This window comes from Triturus cristatus, chromosome 11 (genome assembly GCF_964204655.1).
Source record: "Triturus cristatus chromosome 11, aTriCri1.1, whole genome shotgun sequence".
In the NCBI taxonomy this organism is placed as follows: Eukaryota; Metazoa; Chordata; class Amphibia; order Caudata; family Salamandridae; genus Triturus; species Triturus cristatus.
In genome coordinates, this window is record NC_140594.1 from 160,890,741 (window position 1) to 160,915,079 (window position 24,339).

The 24,339-nt window shown below is 45.5% G+C and overlaps 1 protein-coding gene across 1 annotated transcript in view; it reads right to left on the reverse strand.

Moving 5' to 3' along the window:
- MLXIP (MLX interacting protein) overlaps nucleotides 1-24,339 on the reverse strand; it is a 2,063,149-nt gene that overhangs the window by 226,608 nt on the left and 1,812,202 nt on the right. Inside the window, exons 12-14 of the mRNA XM_085634535.1 lie at nucleotides 4,620-4,744; nucleotides 4,123-4,224; nucleotides 2,867-2,994 (exon numbers count right to left, since the gene is read on the reverse strand). Coding sequence (XP_085490661.1) covers nucleotides 2,867-2,994; nucleotides 4,123-4,224; nucleotides 4,620-4,744 — 355 coding nt within the window. The remainder of the gene's footprint in view (nucleotides 1-2,866; nucleotides 2,995-4,122; nucleotides 4,225-4,619; nucleotides 4,745-24,339) is intronic.

Sequence of the window (24,339 nt, forward strand, 5' to 3'; positions counted from 1 at the left end):
AAGCACGACTGAACTACTCAGATTTGACCGTTAAATAAGTACCAACCCAACATTGGGTGCCATGTTGTGTAGTTCCTATAAATCTATATAGGATCTGCACGTTTAGACAACAAACTGTGGGATTGGTGCCCAGACTGATTCCAGACACCCCCACCGGGTATGTTCACCTGTATACCAGCTAGCTCACAGTGTCACTGTAAACTCCTCTTACCAAGGAGAGAATAGTTCTTGGCAACAATCGAACATGACAACCCTGTCCCATCAGGCATCGTGGAAACAGTACAGTACTTTTCGCTCAGTCACTTGTGCTCACTTTGTCTCAGAGAGATACACAGAATAAACGGTGGGGACATTTTCAATAAGCATTTATTGAACCTGCGTTATTCTAGTGTAAAATAGGTGTGCTGAAACAACCATAAGACAGAAACAGATATAAATAATTTTAACTATCAACAGAGTAAACGGATGGTAGATTCCTATCCATAGTGCTAAAACTATTACTATAGGCAGGTATATAAATACTAATACGTACTCCTACGAGGCAACCCTAGCTAGATGTACCTAGGTGTATAGCCAAGAATCCCCCTAGGCTGAAGCCAACCCCATTACCTGGTGTGAGAGAATGAAGGACCCCGTCTTGGTCTCGAGATGGACACCCGTGTGAGGGATGTCAGACCACTGTGCGCAGGAACCTAAGCGTCTCGCGTCAGTGTGTCAGCATGGAAGTCTTTCTCCTCTGCCTGCCCCAGCAAAGATATGGTGTTTATATACCCCAAAAGGTACCCTCTGGGTTCTACCTTGCTGTCATGTCGGCCAGGGATGACGAAAGGGATGACCCTTATACATAGTTATTATGCAGAAGATCGTAATCCTGCTGTGATTCTGAGAATCCTCATGCATAATAAATTAGGCTAGTTTTCTGGGAAAACCACACAACATTTATGTAGCACCTAACTAGGTAAAAGGTCAATACCAAAAACCGTTATGTAGTACAATAGCAGGGAAAATGTAGGTGAAAGGTTAGGTCTACACAGGCCTATATTGGGGTACATTACAAAACATAACACTGGCAGCGGCAACCAATGCTTTTCTACAAAATATGTGCCTGGAGACAGGCTAGGCGTTCCCTCCTTTTGCGATGATTATGAGGATGTCCGCACAGGTACACGGACAGAAAGCGAAAATAGTCTTTATCACATCTTTCTGGAAGTCTAAAGTTTGGTTTCCAGTTCTTCTGGGATTTTCCAATCAACCTACCTCGCGCTTCAGATCTCCTGAATTCTTTGGGCAAGTGACAACCACTAGTCCTGCAAGACAGGATGCCCCTGTTGGTGCCGAGGATTACCGAGAGAGAAGGAGAGTCCCAGGCCTTTTACGTGAAGCTGAGACACTCCTGGCATCAGCATGGGCAGAGGGGACAATGAAACGTTACAGGTCAGCATGGACACGGTTGGCTCGTTTGTGTGTTCAACACAGTGAGGATCCCGTGGGTTGCGAAGTTGTCCCACTCATGAACTTCTTGGCCTTGCTGAAATCGTAAGGTTTGGCTTACAGGACGATAAATTTGTACCAATCTGCTATTTATGAGAGTATGGCGGAAGGCATTCGACTCCCCTACCCCCTACGCCCCGGTGATAGAAAGTTAATTTCTCTAAAGAAACCTTTCAAAGCGGTGTCTTACCCCGCCATTGTACGCTGGGTCATGCAAGAAGCTGGCATTAACCTATTACAACTTAGGGCACATTCGGTGAGATGGGCCAGGGCCTCTGAAGCCTTCTCTCTAGGAGCAAGACTAAAGGACATTATCAGTGCGGTTTAAACGATTTTACTTCAAACCAGTGATAGATATGACGTCTTTGGTGGTGGATAAGCTTTGAACGACCATAATCTTTGTCTCTGGTCCTGACATAGAATGAAACATTTCCTAGCATTCGTAACGGAACGTTTCATTTCTATTAAGGACACGGAGGCAAGGATTATTCCCGCCCTGGTTTCGGCGAATATTGTCCCAACCCTGCAGTTTGTTCATCTGGAGTCCTCATGCACAGAGTACTATCAACTTCAGAGAAAGCTTTGTGAGGTATAAGTACATTTGAATTACCAGTTCTGATGTATTTCTTAAGTTGCTTCTGTGTACATTATAGTATATATATATTGGTAACCAGGTGGAGTTTTCTTATGTAAGGGATTTATGTGGATTCCAATGTGCAAGTTGTTTTTTCGGGTAAAATATTGATGCATCCCTCCAAGTCACCACAGTTATTATTTGTCTCTATGTTTTTCATAGGTGTTGATTCCGCCAAAGGAGAATAAAAAGAACGTTTGGATTCTCTTCTGCCGCACTCACGAAAGAGGAAGTGGTTTAGAGGAGGTGGACTGTTATGGAAGGATGTGGACTGTCACTGGTTAAACTTTGTTTGTAGTCCTTTCCCATGGGTGTTCTGGGAAAAATAGTTTAAATTAAGCTGATGTCTGCTGGAAGTAAATAAATATGATGAGCACAATCCTCGCATCCGTGTCCTTAATAGAATTGAAACTTTTTGTTACGAACGCTTATAACTTTTTCATTCTCTTACGAAGATGCCTATCTTTTTAATGGCCTCGTCACATTAAGCTGTTCAAAGAAGAAAGCTATAGAGTATGCGTATTTGAAATACAGATTTTAGTTTTCAATACCCTATCAATTCTAGAAGCATATGTCTGTATTGCACATGCTGAAATAATAAATATAAAAACAATAAAAAGGGTAAATAACATTCTCAAGCCTCATTACAGTGACCCATAATACATTTTTCCTTTTCTGCATGCTTACTTTAATGATATTTTACAGTGAACCTGCTTGGTAGATGCTTAAACAAAGACAAACCTAATCGCTACATTAAGTTCTTCAACTTCTTCCCTGAGTCGTTTTGTTTCCTCCTGCAGCTGGCTCCTCTCCTGTTGCAGTTTAGAAATGTATTCAAATGTTTTCTGAAGTGTTATTGCATGACTGACCTACATTGATGAGAGACAAAGAAACAAACAGCATTTTACTAGCTGGAACCATACCACGTTTAAAGAGAGAAAAAAATGTCAAGTGTATTTCAGGTTTATAGTACACAAGGACTGAAACACTTCCTGGTAAGACTGTCATTTCAAGGTCTTGGCTACATACAGCATTTTGTCGTCTGTTGGCCAGACCTTTTGTTTCTAATACATTAAATACACTTTGATCAGGTTTTTGGTCAGGTTCTTACTCAGGATTGTACTGTTTTGCTGTCTATCTCACTTTCCTGCTTTTGATTCGAAGGCTGTCTTCGCTCTTCTTGAACTTTTCCTGCGCAGGAGCATTTAAGTCCCATAGTGTTATGATTAGATGGGGTGGCATTCCACGGCTGACGTCAGACTTTGCTTTGCAGTGCACTGGAGGTACTATTTCCTGCGAATTTCTCTCCCTGCTACCCCTTCTTCTGATCCATCTCTATTCCCCCCACTGCCCCACTACCACCACCCAGCGTCCTATTGATGTTTTCTTTTTTAAACAGTTTTTGCCACCTGCTACACTATAGGACACCTTAAAATGGCTCTGTGACCAGTCAAAGATGGCCAAATGTAAGGCAGACATCTTCAACTGAGCTTGTTTTACTTTACTAAATCCCATTAAAAGATGGCCGCCACAGATGTGCAAACAGTCAAGGCAGCCAATAATGAATGGGATTTGTTCAAATAAATTCAAAGCTGGCTAATGCTGATACGCATTTATCTGTGGTGGCCATCTTTTAATGTATTTAGTAATACTTGATAACATTCAGTTTCAAGATGGCTACCATGGGAGTGCATGCATCAACAGTAACCATCATGGAATGGCATTTGGTTAAAATATAACAAAATGCATTCAGAGATGGCCACCATGGATGTGTGTGCACCCCCAGCATCCATCTTTTCATGCATTTTGCTTTATTTTAACAAAATGCCAATGTCAATACAAGATGGCCTCCACGGACACATCTGCATTTACAACGTGGCTATTTAGAATCGCAAAAATCAATAACAAAGTTAATAGGTTTCACACTCAAAACCTTCCGGCTTGGCCAGTGCTTGTTTTATTTGGCTAGTTAACGAGGTAATTGGAGGCATACTCACTGGTTTTGTACTGGGAGATACAAAACTGTGTAGAGTGCTAAAGCCAATTCTGATATTGAACCTCCTTTTCTGTTCAGCCGAAATATGCTTCATTCTTCGATTCTAAGAGAGAAAATTAAATGTTATTTTATGATGCTTGCTGCATGGCAGTTTACATTTACATGTTACTTTGTGTTTGTTATTTCTACTAAAATAAAATTTGAACTGTCATAAAGGAGACTTCTTGCAAGGGACTATAGGGGACAAGCAGCTTTGTCGTTTGAAGAACTTTTCTTACAAAAGAGATGTAAAATGAGGCTTTTCCATTTGATTACATTACACAAATAATTCTGAATCCTTGTTCCTAATACCGGTATTTTTTAAACAAAATGACCCTTTCTAAAAGCTTCAAAAATATTTAATGTTTGTTAGTACTCTATTATGAATACATTATTTTGCCCATACGTTATGTCGGAATGAAAGCTGTGTGCTTATGGAAAGTGAACATTCTTACATACCTTAAATGCCACATTCTGCGGCTCATTCGTGGTTTTTCTGGAGCTGTCAATTTTAGAGGACTGGGTACCAGGAACTTGATCATTTACACATTGTGATCTCTTTACCAAATGCTGTCGTTCTTGGTCTTGCAAAAGAAAAGTACACCATATAAGTAACTGTAAAAATCAAATTGCCTAAAATTGCACAATAGCTTAAACTAATATTGTTGTTTTATTAACGGCTGGCAAATCAATCAGGCAAAAGTGAAATCTGCTAATTTGAGGGTTATCCCCATAAAACTGGGGCCACACTTTGCAGTTTTCCCGAGCGACCCTCCCAGCCCCCTAAACATTTCTTTTTGAATCTGATTTAAAGTTAAACAAGTTGTTGCTATTAGGGGCCCACTGGATTTACTTTAATCAGCATAGCCCCCCCCCCCCCATCGAGGTACTAAAGCAAACAAAACAGGTACTGCTAGAACAAGCATTTGCAATGCAAAAGGTCTCGCATTCAGTTAGAGCTATTGGCGTTGTAAACGAAAAAGTATTTTACCTATGTGTTTTTGTATGGAGACATAGTTGCAGCACTGCCTAGAGCAGTTAGAATGAGAAATTACCACTGGGAACATAGAAGCAGTTGCATCATTGTCTAGGGAACTTAGAATGAGGAATTACCATTGAGGCCAGAGAAGCAGGTGGCAGCACTGTGTAGAGGATTTAGAATGAGGAACTACTGACAGGGCCAAATATGCAGCTGCAGCACTGCTTAGAGGGATTAGAATGAGGAATTCACAATGAGACCAGAGAAGCAGCTGCAGCAGTTTGTGGAGGACTAGGAATGAGGAATTACTAATGGAACGAGGGAAGCAGCTTTAGTAATGTTTAGAAAATTTAGAATGAGGAATCACTTCTGGGACTAGAAAAGCAGTTGGAGCATGGTTTAAAGTAGTAAGGATGAGGAATTACCAGTGGGTACAGAGACGCAGCTGCAGCAATGTGTAAAGGATTAAGAATGGGGAATTACCATTGGGAATAGAGACATAGTTGCAGCAGTTTGTAGAGGAGTTAGAATGAGAAATTACAGACGGGATCAGTGAAGCATTTAGCAGCACTGCCTAGAGGAGTTAGAATGAGGAATTACCGATGGGACTAGAGAAGCAGCTAGCAGCAGTGTGTAGAGGATTTAGAATGAGCCATTACTGTGAAGAGTAATTATGCTGGGTAGTTTTGAATTGTGTGCTGGTGAATTGTCTGGTGTGGTATTGTGTGGTTTGCGTGTTGCAGCAAATATGAAGTTATAATGAAAGAAGGTTGTGTTTGAAGGTAGGATATAGGGAGGACTGTTGGAAGAGATGTTAGAAGAGAGTAAAAGAAGGTAGTATGATAAGGTGGGTTTGAGGGAAGGAGGTAGGGTGGAAGAGATAGTGGAAGAGATGAAAAGGGAAGTAAGAAAATGGAAGGAATTTGTGAGAGAAAAGAAGGAATTAGTGAATGAGAAAGAGAGGGAGCATGAGAGGAAGAGAGTGGGTTAGAGGTGATGTAAGTAATGAATAGGAAGACAATGAGGTAAGGAAAACTAGATTGTTGAAGGAAGGGGAGGAGAGAGGAATGAAGCGATTGTAAGGAAGGAGTATGTGATGGAATGAAGGGCATAAGGTGGTAGAGGTAGATGCAGTGGAGAAGAATGAAAGTGTACTGCCATTATTTATAGCCTGTAAAATGTTTAAGTTCTTGAAAGGTTCCCACTGTTATTTGCGAATAATCAAAGGACTAAAGCAACAAATACAGGGAGACCAACTCTACCTCCCAAGCTAGCAAAGACGTTAAAGTGTAATTAAAGCAGCAAAATACATTTATTTTTTGTACCAGGGGAAATTACGAAAATATGGTGGGAAGAAGCGTTGAAACCAGTTATTACATCATGTTATAGTACTTTTTTCTTTTTAGATAAAGCGGCGGGACCCAGGAGTCTGGGCTTCTTTAAATGGTACTTGATGTTTTCGGGACACAGACACAGACAGTACCGGCAGATTAAACATAAAATTAGACTTGTAGCCAAGATGGTTATTATCTTTTCTAAATCACAGCGGTATATGTGGTATTATCATTGAATAAAAGAGCCATAAACAACAGGATGGGAAGATTTCCACGGGACCTGCAGTTTAAATGTTAAGCTTCCCAAACCTTTGACAAGTTATTCCGTTGTCCTTCTCTTTAGGTTTTGTTAGCCCCTAAAACTAATTTATCGCCATTTAAAAAGTAACCTGCCTTTTCTGAAAACACGATGTAACTTCCTGGCAGCCTTAGTAGGGTTACAGTCATCGCCATATGAAATAACTGCTCAGGGGCAGGATGAGGCAATTATAAAAGGTTTGATGAAGGAGTGAGCCGAACTCATAACACAGCAGGGCCCCATAGGTTTGTTATGACACCCATGAGTAGACGAAACAACGATCAACGTTCACATAAACTATCAAAGCACCAACTGCAACGTTATCACACAAAGGGCTGCTTGCAGGAGTTTTACAGCAGAAAATAACAGTAAATTCAGAACACAAAAAACAATAAAAAGAGGTTTACAATCTCAAAGAAAACAGACAATTGGCCTGAAAACAAGATTGTACATATTATTATAATAAGCATTATTTAAAACCTGTAAAATGACGCTGTGAGTGAACGTTTACCACTGCCATTTGCGGTTGTACAAAGGACTTCAGATATATATGAAGGGAGACCATCTGCACCTCTTTTACTTGTGAGGACAGCAAACACAGTACAAGAAAAGTGGTATTTTAAATACAGAAAATATGGTGAAAAGAACTGTATAATACAACACTGCTGCAGCGTCTTTATTTTATTTTTTATATTTACCATACTAGAGCGAGACGGTCAAATAAAAACAGAAGAAAGGCATAATCCAACTTTGCGCGGTACATCTGAAATGACAGAAATAAACAAGCCCGGCGGTCGGCGGAGCGTGGCGCACGCGCGCTTGGGGGCGTGTGCGTCTGCGCTTCTCAGAAGCGCGTCCACAGACCCCGATCGCTGCGCGTGCCCCGGTCTGCCTCCCTTGAGAGGCATCACGACGACAATAGTTCTCGTTGGCGGCAGCGCTTCGCGCTGCAACGCCAGCGAGACCTAAAAAGGAACAATGGGCCACATGCATCCACATAAGGAATTGCGATTCCAAAATAGCTATTTTTAAGGAATCGCTATTTAGGAATTGCAATTCCTTATGCATGCAGGAATCGCAAAATAAATTGCGATTCCTACACATTACCTAATAGTGACTCGCAAATTGCGAATTGCTATTAGGTAATGTCACTCCATTCATTCCTATGGGCCTACAGGCCCATAGGAATGAATGGTATAGGCCCATAGGAATGAATGGGAATGCATTAGCAAATTGTGATTACCAAATTGGTAATCACAAATTGCGAATGCAATTGCAAGGGTGCCAAGGGGCCTAAGGCCCGTCTGATGCAACCCCACCAAAAGGTAATTGTGCACATGTGGCGCACACACATGCCCTAAGGGCATGTGTGTTCGCCACATGTCACTTTGAAAAATGCACTTTTGTGCATTTTTCAAAGAATTTGCAAATTACCATCAACTTGAAGTTGATGGTAATTAGCGTTTTCTAAATGCAAAGTCGCATTTAGTAAAGGCTTGATGCATCTTCCATAGGGAACTGCAACTTGCGATTCCCTAAATGCATTCATAATTTAGGTAATCGCAGTAAATTGCGATTACCTAATTTGCGAATTCAAAGCCTTTGATGCATCGGAAAAGGCCATTTTCCGGACGCAAACGGGCCGATACGGCAATCAGAAAAAAGCTTGATGCATGTGGCCCAATATCCCATTTCCAGGGGTACTTCTCCTGGTGAATATGTGCTTGGGGATCGCCACAAGTAAGTGAGCCCCAAACAGGGATCCACCCACTAGATATCAGGTAGAGGGAGCAGACCCCCATGGACACCCCCCCGAACTTCCCTTCAAAGAAATGTGAGGAAAATGTCTGATTTTGGTCAAAGTATGACATTTTATGAAAAATAGTAGGATCAACTCACGGATCATTTTTAGGTTTATTTCATGCATCACCCACTTAAAGTTTGTCCATCTGTGTAATTGTGAAATAATGAGTACATACATACTGCACTGGGTGTGTGGTGTACAGGCCAACATGGCCGCCATATTCTACTAGAGCTCTCTTAAAAAAGCTGCTTTATACACTGCAATCATCCACAGAATTGGCCATAATTCTAAAGCTCCCATACAATTTTTGCTTAATCCGTTGCAATCATTCACAGAACGGATCATAAAACTAAAGTAAATAAAGCCAGCGTGGGTAACACTGCAGGAAGCAGGAGGTCTGGTTGACGGGTGCCACAGAACAGGATAAGTGGTGCAACCTGTTACAGTGTGGCAGGTGAGGCCCTTCCCCACTTCCATATCTGAGGCCACACCAGCAAATCCTGAGAAGCTTTTGGCAAGTGCTGGCTGACAACATAGCCTAAATCCAGGCAAAAGCTGTGAGGAGATACCTGAATGGGGGAGCCACATCTAAACAAAAAACAGGATTCTTGTATAGTGCGACTACTCACCCGTTAGGGTCTCAAATTACTGAGTGAAGGGGGATCTGCAGTTCAGTGGAAGAGCCAGGCCTTGAGGTCCATCCTGAATTGAAGCAGAGACAATGATTGCCTGAGATGTAGAGGCAGGGAGTTCCAGGTCTTCACAATGAGGTAGGAGAATGATCTTCCTCCAGCTGTGGTCTTGCAGATCCGTGGGATGGTGGCCAAGGCCAGTTGGGTGGAGCAGAGATGTGTGGTGGGAGTGTAAGAGAGGCGGTGATTGGGGTAAGCAGGTCCGGCATTGTGAAGGGCTTTTTAGGCGTGTGAGGACCTTGAAGGTACTTTCTTTGTTGATAGAGAGCCAGTGACTGGTGATGTGGCTATAGCAGGGAATGTTCAGTGTGAGTCTGGCAGAGGTGTTCTGAATGTTCTGTAGTTTCTTTAGGAGTTCTTGGGTGGTGCCGGAGTAGAGTGCATTGCCGTAGTTGAGTCTGCTGCTGACAAGTGCATGCGTGACTTTTTTCCTGGACTTCGGTAGGGATCCACTTGAAGCAAGTGGAGCATGTGGAAGTATGAGGACGAGACGGCGTGAATTTGATGGTTCATAGAGAGTGAGGAGTCCAGGATGAGGAATGACGCCGCGGCCAGGGCAACTGACTCTGGATTCTGGGGATCACAGTTCGATCCCCGGCGCCGGTGGCAGATTAGCCCAGCACCATGTGACTCCGGGCAATAGCTTGCCTAATCTTCCAGACAGCCCCCAGCACCTAGAGACCCTTACGGGTGATTGTTCTCGCTTTACAAATGTGGATTATATATTATATTATGCCGAGCGCTGCGGGCCACCAGGAGTCATTCCATGCAGTGGAGCCCAGGATAAGGTCTTCGATCTGGTCCGAGTTGAGCTTTGAGGCAGCTGTCCTTTATCCAGGTGGCGACTGCCTTCATCCCGTTGTGGAAGTTGCTCTTGGCAGCTGTGGGTTCCTCTGTGAGGGAGAGAATCAGCTGGGTGTCATTTGGCGTAGGAGACGATCTTGAGTCCGTGACATCCATTCTCTGAAGCTGAGCTGAGAGGTGAGCTGGCTTTGGGGTAGAAGAGACTGATGTGGAGCTGGGTGTTTCATAATTGGATAGGACGGGGACTCCTTTCCTTCAAGGCTGACGCTTTATAATAGCAAGCAAGCTGAGAAAGCCTCTTGAGATGCTAGCTTTAGGAGTGGCACCACAGAGCTGAGCTGGGGACTGAAGAATACAGAAGGGAGAAGGCCCACAGAATGAGCATGATCGGGCCGCTGTGGTGACTGAGTGACAGCTGGCAAGGTCCAGCAACAGAGGGCCACAAGGCAGAGAATTTGTCCCCACTCCCCCCCCCGGTGTCCACCCAGGGGTGCAACTAGACTTGAACCTCAGATGGGAAACGTGTTTAAGTGGATTTGACAATGTTTTTAGGCTAATGGCAGAGATCTCTTCTTTTTTTATAAGAACATTTTTAGGGATTTTTGCTAAAATAAGTATGACTGTCACAACGGCTTATTGACTCTCTTCTCTAGAGATCTTTGGGCTCCAAGAAGCTCCAGCCTCAAGCATCTCTTGCTACCAAGATCTTTGTCCTCCCCACATCCTCTGCACCGGGGGCCTTCATCACTGGTGAGCTGCTCGAGATCCTCTTGGGACTCCTGTTCCTTTGGCCTCTGGGTTCACTTGAGGGTTTTCTTTGGTTCTAGTGGGCTCCCCTGCTTGCTCGGGGCCTGCTCTGACCTACCTGATCGTGGTGAGTCACTCGGACCTTGCTGTTCCCGACACTGCACCTTTTTCGTCTGCCACGTTTGTTGCCACTGCCAAGACTTGTTGGTGCTTCCGCCGGACACCGACTCCCTGGCTCTCGACATCTGACATGGGACAGCTTGTGGATGGCTCCTGGTTCTTCCACAGCCACGCCTGGTCCGCACAGCTACAACGCCAAGGTCACCGTCAACTCTCCTGCATCTTCCAACATCGGTAGGCATTCGTCTTCTGTGCCTCATGGTCACTCCTGAGTGGCATAGACTCCGTCCCCTCTGCTTGCAGGTACCTCTCATCCAGAATCCATACTTGGCTTCCACTGGACTCTTTTAGCTTCTTCGCCAGCTTCATCTTTACTGAAGTCCTCCATTGTGGTCAACGGCGGATTCCGACGTCACTTGACACCTATGCACCTGGCTTCCCTGGGTGTAGGTATCCACACGTGGGGTGACTCTCCAAACCTTCCATCTTTATAGGTTTTAAGTGCAGTGACTTCAGATATAAGAAAACATATATCTGTTGTGAGGAGTGCTAGCACCAACTCACACAGGCTGTAATGGCAGGCCTGTAGTCACAGTTTGAGTGGTCTCTCATGGGTGGCACAATTTATGCTGTAGCCCATGGGAGACCCCTGGTGCACGTTGACCTGGGTGCCTTAGTACCATATACTACGGACCTAGAAGGGTACACCAGTAGCCAATTAGGAAGGTACCAAAGTACTTACCAGAGTCTGATTTAGGGAGAGAGCACTGACTGGGGTCCTGATTAGCAGGATCCCAGTCGGACTAGTCAGAAAACAGGATGCCACCAGCAAAAAGTATGGGTGGCAGTGAAATCAGATTCTACTTTCCTACAAAGGGTCTTGAAAGGAGTGAACATAACCCTTGTCCCAGACATCCCCTAGTCGTGTGATGCCAAGCTGGTCCCCTCCTTGGAACCCCTCAAGGCTCGCGGCTCGTGCCAGCCATCAGCCCACTCACAAAGAGGTCTCCAGTGTGAATCGTCAGTCCCAGCCCATCCAGTGCAGCGCTGCCCTCCAGGCTCTAAACACCATTTTTGTGGGGTCCGGGAGCATGTCTGGGACTGGGGAGTTCAGGATATGAATCAACCTGGACCATGTTACGGAGGACTGGGAATGAAACAGAAGGGTGATCCTGTCCTCCGTCGAAGGGCCCCAGTCGAAACTCCACTCCTGCGCTTCACAGAGCACCCAAGCCACAAGAGGCTCAATGGCCAATGCGAAGAGGAGGGGGTATAGGAGAAAGCCCTGCCTGGTACCCTGTCGAATAGGAAACCTGGGGGACATTACACCATTTATCCTAAACTGGGCCTATGGGGCAGCATACAAGACTTTGACATAGGCCCGGTATTTGGGGCCTAAGCCCAACTTACGGAGGGTCTCTTCCATGAACGACCAGTTCAGGGTGTCAAAGGCTTTCTCAAAGTTGATAAGTATAAGCTCTGCCAACCCGCCAATCATGTAAATACGGGCTAGTGCTAGCTGAACCCGCCTAATACAATGTCTGGTGCTAGGATATGGATAAGCCCTCATTGATCCAGATGGACAAAGTGGGTCAGAACCTTCAGGAGGCTATTAGCCAACAACTTTGCACAGAGCTTGACCTCTGTATTAACGAGGGCGATGGGATGATAAGAGACACACCAGCCCGGCGGACAGCCTGGCCTGGGCAACGCTACCAGTGTCGCAAGATCTAGCTCCACTGGAAAATGGCAGTTTGAGACCGCTTCCACAAGCACGCTCAGACGGGGAAAGGATCACCAGCCGAAGCCGTCAGTAATACTCCATCAGGAAAACATCGGGTCCCAGAGTTTTGCCCATTGTAAGTTCAGATAGCACCTCTCTCACCTCCTCAAGGGTGAATGACTGGTCGAGATCGTCCCTGTCAGAAAGAGACAGATGGGGAAGCAGTATGTCTGCGACAAAGGGGGGCAGCGGCTTTGCATGGTAAATCGTCACATTTGGCAAACGGGCCCTCATAATACTGAGCGAAGGCCGATGCTATCTCGGTGGCCCTCCCCACCAGCACCCCGGTCCTGCCTAACATTGGGGGAATGATTCTAGTTTTTATATTCTTGGTAGTTAACCAATAAAGAAGCTTACCTAATTTATTGCCCCACTCATATACCCGTTGGACAAAGGCCATCCACCATTTGCGGGTTACCTCCAGACAGTTGGCACAGGAGGCCCTGTCCAGTGCCAGTCGACGCAGCATTGGCTCTGTCGGGGGCCCCTGCGCCACAAGCTATTGAGATAATACGGACGCCTCAAGTTATCTAATCCGTACCAGCCGCTCACAGACCTAACCCTGAACATCAGTGTGGGCAACCCCCGCTTGAAGGTCTTACAGGCACCTCACAACACTCCAGGGGAGTTTACCATGTCCTTGTTGACGTCTAGCAATATCTTGAGTTCCAGGTGCAAGTAGGAGGTAAAGCACTCTTCCATCAGGAACCAGGTATTCAAACACCACAGGGGCCGAAGCCTGCCGTCAGGGGCACCAACGTGCACAGTCTCTGGAGCATGATCAGATATCCCCTGCGGAAAAGCGTGTGCCACGGAGATATAAGTGTAATCTCTGCAACAGGGATTGTCCACACATCACTCAGCCCCACACCAGTAGCCTAGCCTGCCAGTCCTCTCCCCCACCCACTGTGAGCCCACCGTGGACGTGTGCTAATCCTGGTTAGACATAGTACCATTGAAGTCCCCCCCCCTCAATGATCGCCATCCCGAGGCAGAGCCAGGATGAGCGACCATAGTCTCTGCAGGGCAGGATGGGCCATCGCAGGTGAGAAATACACACACACACCAAATTATATAGTGTGCCTTACAAGGAACCTTCAATGGTGACATACCTCACATAAGTGTCCCGCAAACATTGGAAACCGCCAACCGCAAGTGTTTATGAGGGGAATGAATGCTCCCCAGGAATAACTAGCGTGGAACACCCTATTATACCCATGTGGGCTAGAAAGGGGCAGTTGGTACCCTGAAGATGCAATCTGCCCAAACCATGAATGAACCATCTTACTGAATTAGAAAATCTGACCCAACGTTCTGTCCGTTCTCGAACGCGTCTGGCCATGCTCATATTGGTCTATAATTTGGTCGGCAGGCGCCGCCGCTATCCAGTGACAGTTCTTTAAATGATGTAATCTGCTGTCCCAGGGGTAACAACAGGCATCTGTGTGCTGTGTGCATGGGAGGACTTGGATACGGATGCTTCAGTTACTTTCTCTTATGGGGAATCGGGCTCTGAGATTTTCTCTGTTCTCCAACCCCCTCAAAAGTGATGCTACTGCTTGAAGGGACAATGCTCTCTATTTCTCGATCCGTGAAGGGCTGGGTTTCTTTGCCAGTCCTTTCCTGGATCGTTTCTGGGGTCTCGCCCTCATCTCTCCCCCTTTCTTAAATCTAGGTATGTCCTTCGAAGGCAGTGTCCCCGCTTAATGAGCTTCTATCATTCCCAGGTCGCCGCAGAAATTAGTTTTGCCGTCCAGCATAATACGCAATGTAGCAGTAAACATCAGAGTATTGCAAGCCCTCTTCCCCCAGGGCTCTCAACTTCAAAGAAGGATGCTCTCTTCTTCTGCACGTCCACTGTGTAATAGGGGAACATGGATAATTTGCTATTATTGACTGTGAAGGGGCCCGGGGTTTTGGCTTTGTGGAGCACGGCGTCTCTGTCTTTATAGTGAAGGAGGCGTGCCACCACCAGGCGTGGAGGGCCTCCGGTTTCCCGGTGGCAGGGTCGGCACTCTGTGTGCTCGTTCGAGAGTGTAAAAAGCAGACAGACCCTCCGGTGCAACCACCGTTTTGAGCCAGTGGACTAGATAGGCGACCTTGTCCATGGCCTCCACCCACTCCGGCAGACCAACCACTCATATGTTGTTGCATCTATTGCACCCTTTGGCATCTTCAGCTCTACGTTCCACCGTACACACCCTGTCTGTGAGTTCAGCCACCCAGAGGGAGGTCATATCTTGCGCAGGATGGAGGGAGGTCGACGAGGGTCGCCTCTGCAACCTTGCCTATCAGCTAATTTATTATGTTCTGCCTGGAGTAGGCCAAGCCCCATAGACACAGTACTGATGGCCTGGTGTAACATGGCTTTGGTATCCTCTATGGATTCAAGTATTCTGGTTAACTGCTGTTGTAATGGGTCTCCGGGGTTTTCCAACCTTTGCCTCTGTGCAGCTGGGGTCTCCCACATCTCTGCGAGTGCTTCTATGGGCTTGGCTCTGGTTTTGCCCATTTTCGCTGAGGGAATCGTCCAACAAGATTGTAGGCAGTCTTTGTCTTGATCTTATGTAGGTAACAGGAATACAAGTGAGGGCCATCTAATGAGGTCCTGGAGCTGGGGGGAGGCCCGGAATTCAGCCTGGCTGACCAGTGTGCCCTCTGCCGGAACCCCACCAGGTCCCAGATGTGCCCCCGCGGTAGCTGTGCTCTATATTCCAGGATTTTCTCTAGGTCTCACCAACCATCGTCATCGCCATTGAAGAGTGGCATCTGGAAGATAGTGTGTGTGCACTATAGATGGATCACAATCCCTCATCTGAGGTGTGGCTGTAGGTTGACTTTGTGATCTCGCTGCGTCTTCATGGCGTGGTACCTATTATGGGCTTCTCTTCTCACAGGGAGTGGGTCTAATCTCCGGTGATTAGTGTCTCTCAGTTTGGACTTACTTTCCCAGTTGCAGGTGCCCAGGAGTCGCCAGGGTTTGCTCAGGTCCCAGCTCCTGGAAGTGGAGGCAGGCAATGGAAGAGCTGCCGGTTTCTTGCCCAATAGATGTGCTCTCCGTGGTCAGGGTGTCTGGTCTAGGCTCAGTCCCGGGTCTCGCCTGGTGCTAGATGTCTCTGCCCAGCTTCCCTACGGAAACTCTCACTTAGGTCATCTGGGAGGATCCTGGGCTTCTCCCAGCCCTCAGGCGGCTAGGCCCCGGCTGTCTTCCGCCGGTCCAAAATCTTCTGTAGTCCTGCTGTCCACGTAACCCGCTCCAAGCAGAAGAGCCTATATGGGCAGAGGTCTGCTGCCGCTCTCTCTCAGTTCGACTCTCCTGCCAGCCGCAGCAACCGCCTTCTTCATTCTGCTCAAAGGGCTTGCGCTGTGGACTGCTGCTGAGTTGTGCCCGGCCCATCCCTCTCTCAGGGCCGACATGAATTATGCGGCGCTTTGCTCCTCAGCCACACTACATGTCCCGGTGCCGCATACAGTGTCTGCTCAGCTCTTGGTTTCAGCTGCCTGCTGGATATATGCCCTCTGCGCACTCCGTATCGCGCAGCTTCCCTTTTTGGAGGTTCATGGGTCCTTTAATTTAATGCGCCAACATTGCCGACACTCGGCTCTGCTCGGTGTCTCTCCCAGCCACGGGACAGCTAAGGGTCTTTCGACATTCCTAATTACCGCAGCAGCACCAGCAGTCCCGGGCGAGTGTTAACAGCGCTGCTACAAGCTAAGCACAGGCTCGGTCAGAAAGTGTTGCAGAGATTCTGCACGTACACAGAACTATGCGCAGGAATACGAGACCTCGGTGTATAGGGGCTAAGCCTTCCTACCACCTTAGTGCCCACAAACCCAAGACCGACTAGCTATAGTGTCTCACTCGCTCTCCTACACACTCATGAACAAGCAAATGATTAGGACACCTCAGAACACAACACTCCCGGATCGTGCAGGAATCGCAGTAACAAGACACACCTTTTCGCTCACTCTCTAGTACATGTCCACAATAAGAACTGACCGAAACACGAATATAGTTTAAAATGTTTATTATAAATATCGTGCTCCAAAACACAGTATACTAGCCACAACCAGCAGCAAAATGCACAAACCTAACACAGTTAGCATTATAGCAAGGCCATATATCATAAAGGGAGATGTCAATATATGAAGACAGTGGATAAAGGACTATAAGACGTAACCACCCTCCCCTTGGTATGAAGAAGTTTTATTATATATTAGAAGATCTCTAGGATGTGTCAGCAGACCCCATACCTTAGTGCCTGGATGGTATATGTACATCATAGGAATCGCATGGCTCCTCTCCCCGGAAAGCTCCCTCTCCAAGTGTGTTTTACCTAAACATGCATCCCCATAATATCAAAGCACGAGTTTCCAGCAGCAGCTGTGTTAGCATGTTTTGTCTTGGTAATAAGGACTGACCAGAACAGAATAACAAGGGGTACTGTTTATCGATCTTGCTCACAGTGTTCAGACTATATTCCAGGAACAGGCAGAGAATGAACCAAGCAGACGGTTCTCATGTGAAAGGCATAAACAGAGTCGTGCAAAAATAAAGCCATGTAGCAACGCGCGCAAAAGCAGCATCATGATTGTTGGACTCATGCTAACCTAGCGATGTTGACAATGTCCCTATCGGCCACGTGACATCTTCCCCATGGCCAGTTTGTAGCATATAGCAAAACAGACTGCAAAGCTAAGCAGAGTCAAAAAGTACTTGAAAAAGAGCCAAATTGGGAAGATGCAAAAAATCTAGTTTAAAATGTTTTTAAGTCGAGTCCGGAAAATTCATCAGAGAACGGGAACCGATGAATGCAATTTGTTTCAAAAGGTCATCCCTGTCGTTCAAAGCAAAGGGGGATGCCACCCAGTTAAGCAGATGGAAGGAACAAATGTGCTCCTCATAATCCGATGCTTCCAGGAGCATCTCAGGGCAACTTGTGTGATACTCGATGAAACTTCGTTGCAAGAGGCACTGTGCAGCCTCACAGGTATTCCATTCAGCCAATACTCCAAGTGCAGCCGCACGCATCAAACGGCCATCGCCAGAACAGGCCTGGTCATGGGCCAGTAGCGGATCCATTAACAGATCATAATCCGGGTCAGTGCTGGATGAATTGGAGAGGCATAAATGCAAGGACCAATAGAAAGGGCACCATCGGCATTAGAAAACAGGTAGCAAGCAAGTGAAGTAGGCAATTGGTCGGGTCCGTGCAGTACCAGAAGATGGGCAGCCATTGCGTAACAGGAGCAGAAGTACCAGCAAGACACACGCCAGCAAGAGGATCAATGGGAATGAATAAATGCCGGTGTTACTCGAAAAATCGCCTGAAAAGAGGAAACAAGGTCAGATTCCACAACTTAAAAAAAAAATAGCAAGGCCTTCAGTATCAGACGCATTAAATATTTGGTGTATTAATTCTCCAAAATGGAGTGGGAGATTAGTGTTTAGTAGTGAGTGTATCTCACTTGCGGTTCTCGCCACCTGCAATTCGAAGGTCTCTCGCGCTGATGTGAGAGCCACTTCTTGTAGAAACAATAGCGCTTTGAGTCTGCTCAGTTTATTGAAATCTGCTTTCAAAGTTGGAATGGAAGGCCAAAGCGGACTATCTACAATCCCATGTGAGGGGGGAAAAAGGACATTGCTGCAAAAATGTAACTCGTTGTGAAACCATTACTATATACAGGATGCTGGCCCCTAAACCACAGCAGTCATGGTTATTAAAAATGAGATAACTGCCATTTGAAAGCATTGTGAGCGAGGGAATAATTGCTGGAACAGGCGTACCTTTCAAAAAACAAGCCAGATTAGGTGCCGACACGTTACAGGTGCCGGGCAATTTAACATGTTTGCAAACTAGGGAATGTCCTACCGTGGAATCACACTCTTCCCCTGTCAAGAAACCCTCCCTATCCGCGCACTGACAACCGCAGGTGAAAGGCAAGGACCACAGTTCATGAACAAAAGCACTTCCCAGGGGCTCAAAGAGGCCAACTGGGAAGTGTTTCATGTAGGATGTGAACTGAAACAGTGAGAAGGGGAGTGAAATAACTCCATATATTAACCACACAGCTGAATCAGTTTCTGCTACAGGAAAAGTTAACTGTTCTAATTGTTCAATTTGTAACAACGTGTAAGTTGCGTTTTTCATGGATACAAATCTCTGTCTATCACTCAAGTTACATGGTAAAAACAGTGCAGAAGCAATCAAACAATCCCATGGAAGCCCTCCCATTCTGAGTGTTTGTAACGTCGAAGCAAATTGCATCACAGAGCGCAATTGATTTTGACCATGATACAACACAGATACATCATTCTGTACAATATCAATAACAGATGAAACAATATCAACCAAGGTGTTAATACGTGAAGACAATGTATTAATGCTACCATCGACCACTGCAAGAACTTCCTCCAAATCCGCTTTGTCAATTTGGCGCAGACGTAACGCAGGTTCCATCTGCGACAGTTTCCACAATTCACCATACCCCTCATAAATAAATCGTTTTGATCTAGGTGATTTAGGACCTAAAATAAAAATCAGCCAGATTGATGTCACTCGACAAAAGGGACAGGTGTTGTTTCACTGATTACAGTGTGGAGTGGCCCAACCATTGCTGACACAATTTTCCCACCGAATACGTGATGACTGAATGAGAATGTGGGAAGCGTGGATCAGGCCTAGTTTGTGTGAAGCCTGTCATTGCTTTAAGAAAACGCAGTTGACACGCATTGGAACTTGTTGCCCACAACCATCATCCCAAAGGGTTGACGTCAGAAACGTTTAAACTACTATTCATAAACAGGGCAAACAATACATCAATCGTATAATTGGCGTGTGTACACCACTTTTCGTACTCAGCTAATGAAGGAATGGGAGGAACATTCAAATTTTTGGCTGTAGCCAAACCAAAACAAGTAGTCTGCCGCACTGTGTCATTTAAAAACAAAATTTGAGTCGGAATAAAACACACGATGCAGAGCTTCAACAATTTGGACTTGCCAATCTCTAGTGCCCCAAATGGATTTCAAATCAATGGTATCTTCCAAGTGTTAATAACCATTTAAGGCCAAATCAGCCCTAAAGGAATTAGAATAAATCAATTTTGTGTGAGTCAACATAAATTTAGACTGAGATGGCAATTTTAACTCATAGAAGTAGGACTCATTGTAATTTGAAAAATGTGAACTGATTCCGGAGAGTATCAGAACTCCTCTGTAAAGGAGTCGGACAATGTTCCCACTGGGTAAAATAAAAAATCGGTCTTAATGTGTTTGTTTTATGCAAGAAATGATGGCCATAATGTTGGTAACAGAATAAATTTGCATAATTGTCCGAATTCAAATACAAATCTTCAGCATCAAAAGCAGCATAATATTTTAAATCGGAAAACAAGGAATGAACTGCCTGAACATCTCAGTCATCTGAGTGTATGTCCTGTGATAACACATCTCCTAGAGAGACGCGGAACACGAATGGAATGTTCAGGACCTCCGTCGAATGCAACTTTATCCCAAACGATGCCATCAGCAACAGAGAAGGCCGAAATGTTCACGAGGGCTTGAACACATTTCATGATATGGGATGATGTATGGGGTGCTAGAAATCCATCAACCAATTTCACAGCAGAGCGTTCAGGCAAATAATGACCATTGATGAGCAAGAAGAACACTGTCACAAACCCAATCCACATGAAAAGAAAAATAAGTGTGGGCACCATCCAGATGTATGTCCAGGGTGCTTGGTTACAGTCCAGGGAGGACCTGGCTCGGCAGTTCGGGCTGGACTGTTCCCATGAGGTACAGGGTCAAGACTGATTTGCATATGGCTGTGTTCAAACTGGAATGGCATGGTGAGCAAAAAAACGACGGATTTAGGCCCAGATCTCTGTACTGGGGTGAATGTATGACATTGTTCTGCATTCTGTCCATCAACTGTTTTTGCATTTGTCACCCCGAGTGGGACATGTATGCTCAGACGTGAGTCCCGTGCTCTCCATGCCACTGGAATCAAGCTATCCTGGCTGAAGAGGGGTAAAACCCAGAAACCGGTCCTAGGATGCTTGGTTCCAGTCCAGGGATAACCTGGCTTGGCAGTTCGGGCTGGACTGCTCCCATGAGGTACAGGGTCAAGACTGATTTGCATATGGCTGGGTTCAAACTGGAATGACATGGTGAGCAAAAAAACTATGGATTTAGGCCCAGATCTCTGTACTGGGGTGAATGTATGACATTGTTCTGCATTCTGTCCATCAACTGTTGCTTTTGCATTTGTCCAGGGTGGGACCAGGTAAGTCTTTTTGAACCAGGTGATGAAGACTGGTACACATCGGTAGAGTTGACACAGCTAGGACGAAGAAGATGAATCGTATGAGAAACTGGTACGATCCATGTAATAACCACTGGCTCCCAAGCGCAACATTGGAGGTGATGCCGCATCAGATAGAGGATGTATAGTATTCTCAGGAACGTCAAAGAGGACCTCAATAGGGAAGAATCATACTTGCTGTCCGCATTGGAGGAAGAGGAAGGGACAATAGGCAAAAAGTCAATAGAAGTTTCCAACTTTCCCTCCACAACACGGGTACTTGTAGAAGAAGCCAGTGCCATTGGATTCAGCGAAAAAGCTTGGCTTGGAATACTAGGAGTCACCCTATTCAGTATCGGCCATATGGTGCAGCTTGACATTGTCAATTGAAATAAATCTGTTGTCCTTGCGACCAGGCAAAGGAGGCAGAATCACTGTTCGGGTACCCTTCAAACCAAGAACTGGGACAGGTGCACGATAAGAAGGACCAAATTCTTTTTTGTTCTTCAGCTTTTCTAGTACCAGATCCCCAACTTTAGGAAGCCAGCAAGTAACAGGAATCAGCATCGTCCCTGCAGTGGACAAGGGTAAATGATCCTTAAGCCAGTGTGTTACGGGTATTTTGTAGTTCCTGCAACATAATAGAATGGTTAGCTACGTCAAATGTTGAGGCAGCTGCCCCAGTGTGTAGACAAACAAGGGCTGGCACAAACATTTTAATGCAGAAGAGCATTTCGTATGGGGTCCGCCCACCCAGAGATCTTCATGGGAGATTATTTAGTGCACATTGAACCCCATACAAATGAGTCAGCCAACCCCTGCCAGTACCTAGGACTCTAGCTGTCAAAGATTGCTATAAGTCACGGTTCATTTGCTCCACTATAGAATTTCACCATTCGGCCTGTATGGAGACAAAAACTGCACTAGCACCCCCAGACACCTCACTGCATCCTTGTATGCCTTAGGAGCAAATGCTAGACCTTGGTCAGAATGGAAGGTGCCACAGGCAAAAGTTTTGACAAAGACACGCAAATCTCGAATGACATTTGAGCATCAGCACTGCGTTGGGGTCAAACCCAAAGGAATCTAGTTCACGAATCAACTGCAACCAAAATATGTTTATATGCAGCATCTGAAGTCAAAGGACCGCAGTGATCAAGATGAATGCAGCCTAACAGTTTATTTGAAATATATAGGTGTGTATGTGGTGGACATGCAACTGTAGACGGTTTAATCTGTTGACAAATGTCACAAGACAGGACATAATTATGGGTTGGTTTGTATAAACCCCGCCACCAATAATGTTGTTGTAAAATAGAAACAGTTGCAGAAACTCCGGCATGTGCAGATGCCATGCCTTCATGGGCGGCTATGATCAAAGGAAGTCTGCGGTCCTCGTTGGGAATCAGCCGATCCTTAACGGACGTTATCATAGCAAAAGGGACTTGTTCAGGTGACAAATGATAAGAATACTTAAGAGGGGAAAACCTTGTGGGAAGTCTGTCCCACCCTCCGTAGCAGCTATAGCTTCGGAATATCATTATCAATGTTAGTCATGGATCTAGTAACTGCTGCTACTGAACATGTGGCTACTGCAGATTTGGCTGCCTCATCAGCCAAAGAATTACCAACAGCATGTGTTCCCACACGCTGCTGGCCAAGAGAATGAATAACCTGTGTGAGTTGCAAACGTTCTTTAAGTTCCACCACTCGAACCCATAGCAGTTTATGCTTGATTGTGCTACCTTTAGAGTCTCGATAATCATTATGAGACCAAAAGAACAAATTGTCATTGATAGCCTGCAGACAATAGTAAGCATTGCACACAACAAGAGTGTTTACATCTGGATCTGCGAATTCTAGAGCTAAAATCAAAGCATGCAGCTCCGCCAATTGTGCTGTACAGACTCCAAGTACCAGCGTATGGACTATAGAAGACTTAAATTCTCCATTTACAATTGAGCCAGCCGCAATAGAGCACGCCACTGAATAAGCATGCTTTGACCCGACGGCTGGTTGAGCAGACCCATCGGTATTGATGATACATTGGAACTGATCCAAAGGAAGCAACGACAACGGAGGAGGATGGACATGTTCATATTGTAAAAAATTCCTGTGTCTGCAAAGAGGGATCAAACATCAAAGTGAAATCAGCTGATGTTAAGGAACTCGCCCATTGTATCCAAAGGGGATGTAAAGGTTTCAAATTCGGTATACTCGCCTTAGTCAATGCTTCCAGAGTAGGGACTGGCAAGACCATAAGAATACGTTTACCCTGCACCAGAGACCGTCCTTTCAGAATCACCATCAGGACTGCAATGACAAAACATTTCACTTGCGGTAAACCGCATTTCCGCTGCAGTGTACAGATGCAATTTGTATGCAATTGGTACTGTGCCACCTCATTGAATGTCAAATAAGTGAAACCTACTGTCCCTGGCACAAATCTTATGACCAAGTACATAGAATGATCATGTGGTAACAAAAAGTTGGTCGCAAGCAGATCAGACTGCAAAGACTGAAGAATCGAGGTATGTTACGGAAGCCAGCTGGCCGACGAAAAAGAGGGTTGTATCAAAGCATAAAGCGGGTTGATACGCTGGGCATAATCAGGAATGCAAGTCCTCCCAAAATTCAAAAATCCCAGCAAAGACACATTTTTTCAACCTTGACGAAGGTTTCAATTGTGCACACTTCTCCAGAAAGTGGGGGGACAACCCCGACTTTCATTATTAAGCTCATAGCCTAAATAGAGAGCCGCCAAACAAGCGATGTGTGACTTGGCAAAATTAAATCTGTAATCCAAGTCTGCAAAAGAGAGAATGATGCGATCCACACGTACAAGAAGCGGGATCAAATTGTCATCTGTTAAATAAATGTCAACGACGTATGAGAACGCATAATGGTCAATGTCGTGTGATTGAGACACAACATGCGCAGCAAATGCCCCAGGACTGTTCTTATAGCCCATAGCCAAACGCGTAAAGCGCTTTTGATTGCCGACTGCGGTAAATGCGGTCAAGTCACGGCTACCAGGAGCCAAACTGTGACTATAAAAACCACTGGAAATATCCAGAGATGTTTTGTATTTTTTAGGAACAATATTATTCACTAACGCAGAGCTATGTGTGTTTCGTTCTGCAAATGTACGAACATAACTGTTTAAATGTCTGTAATCTAAAACTATACGCTATGAACCGTCCGGTTTCGATATCGAAAAAAGAGGATTATTTGGGGATGAAACACAGGGTTCAATAACACCTTGATATTCCAACTGGGTCAAAATGTCACTAACAAATGCTTTTTTGC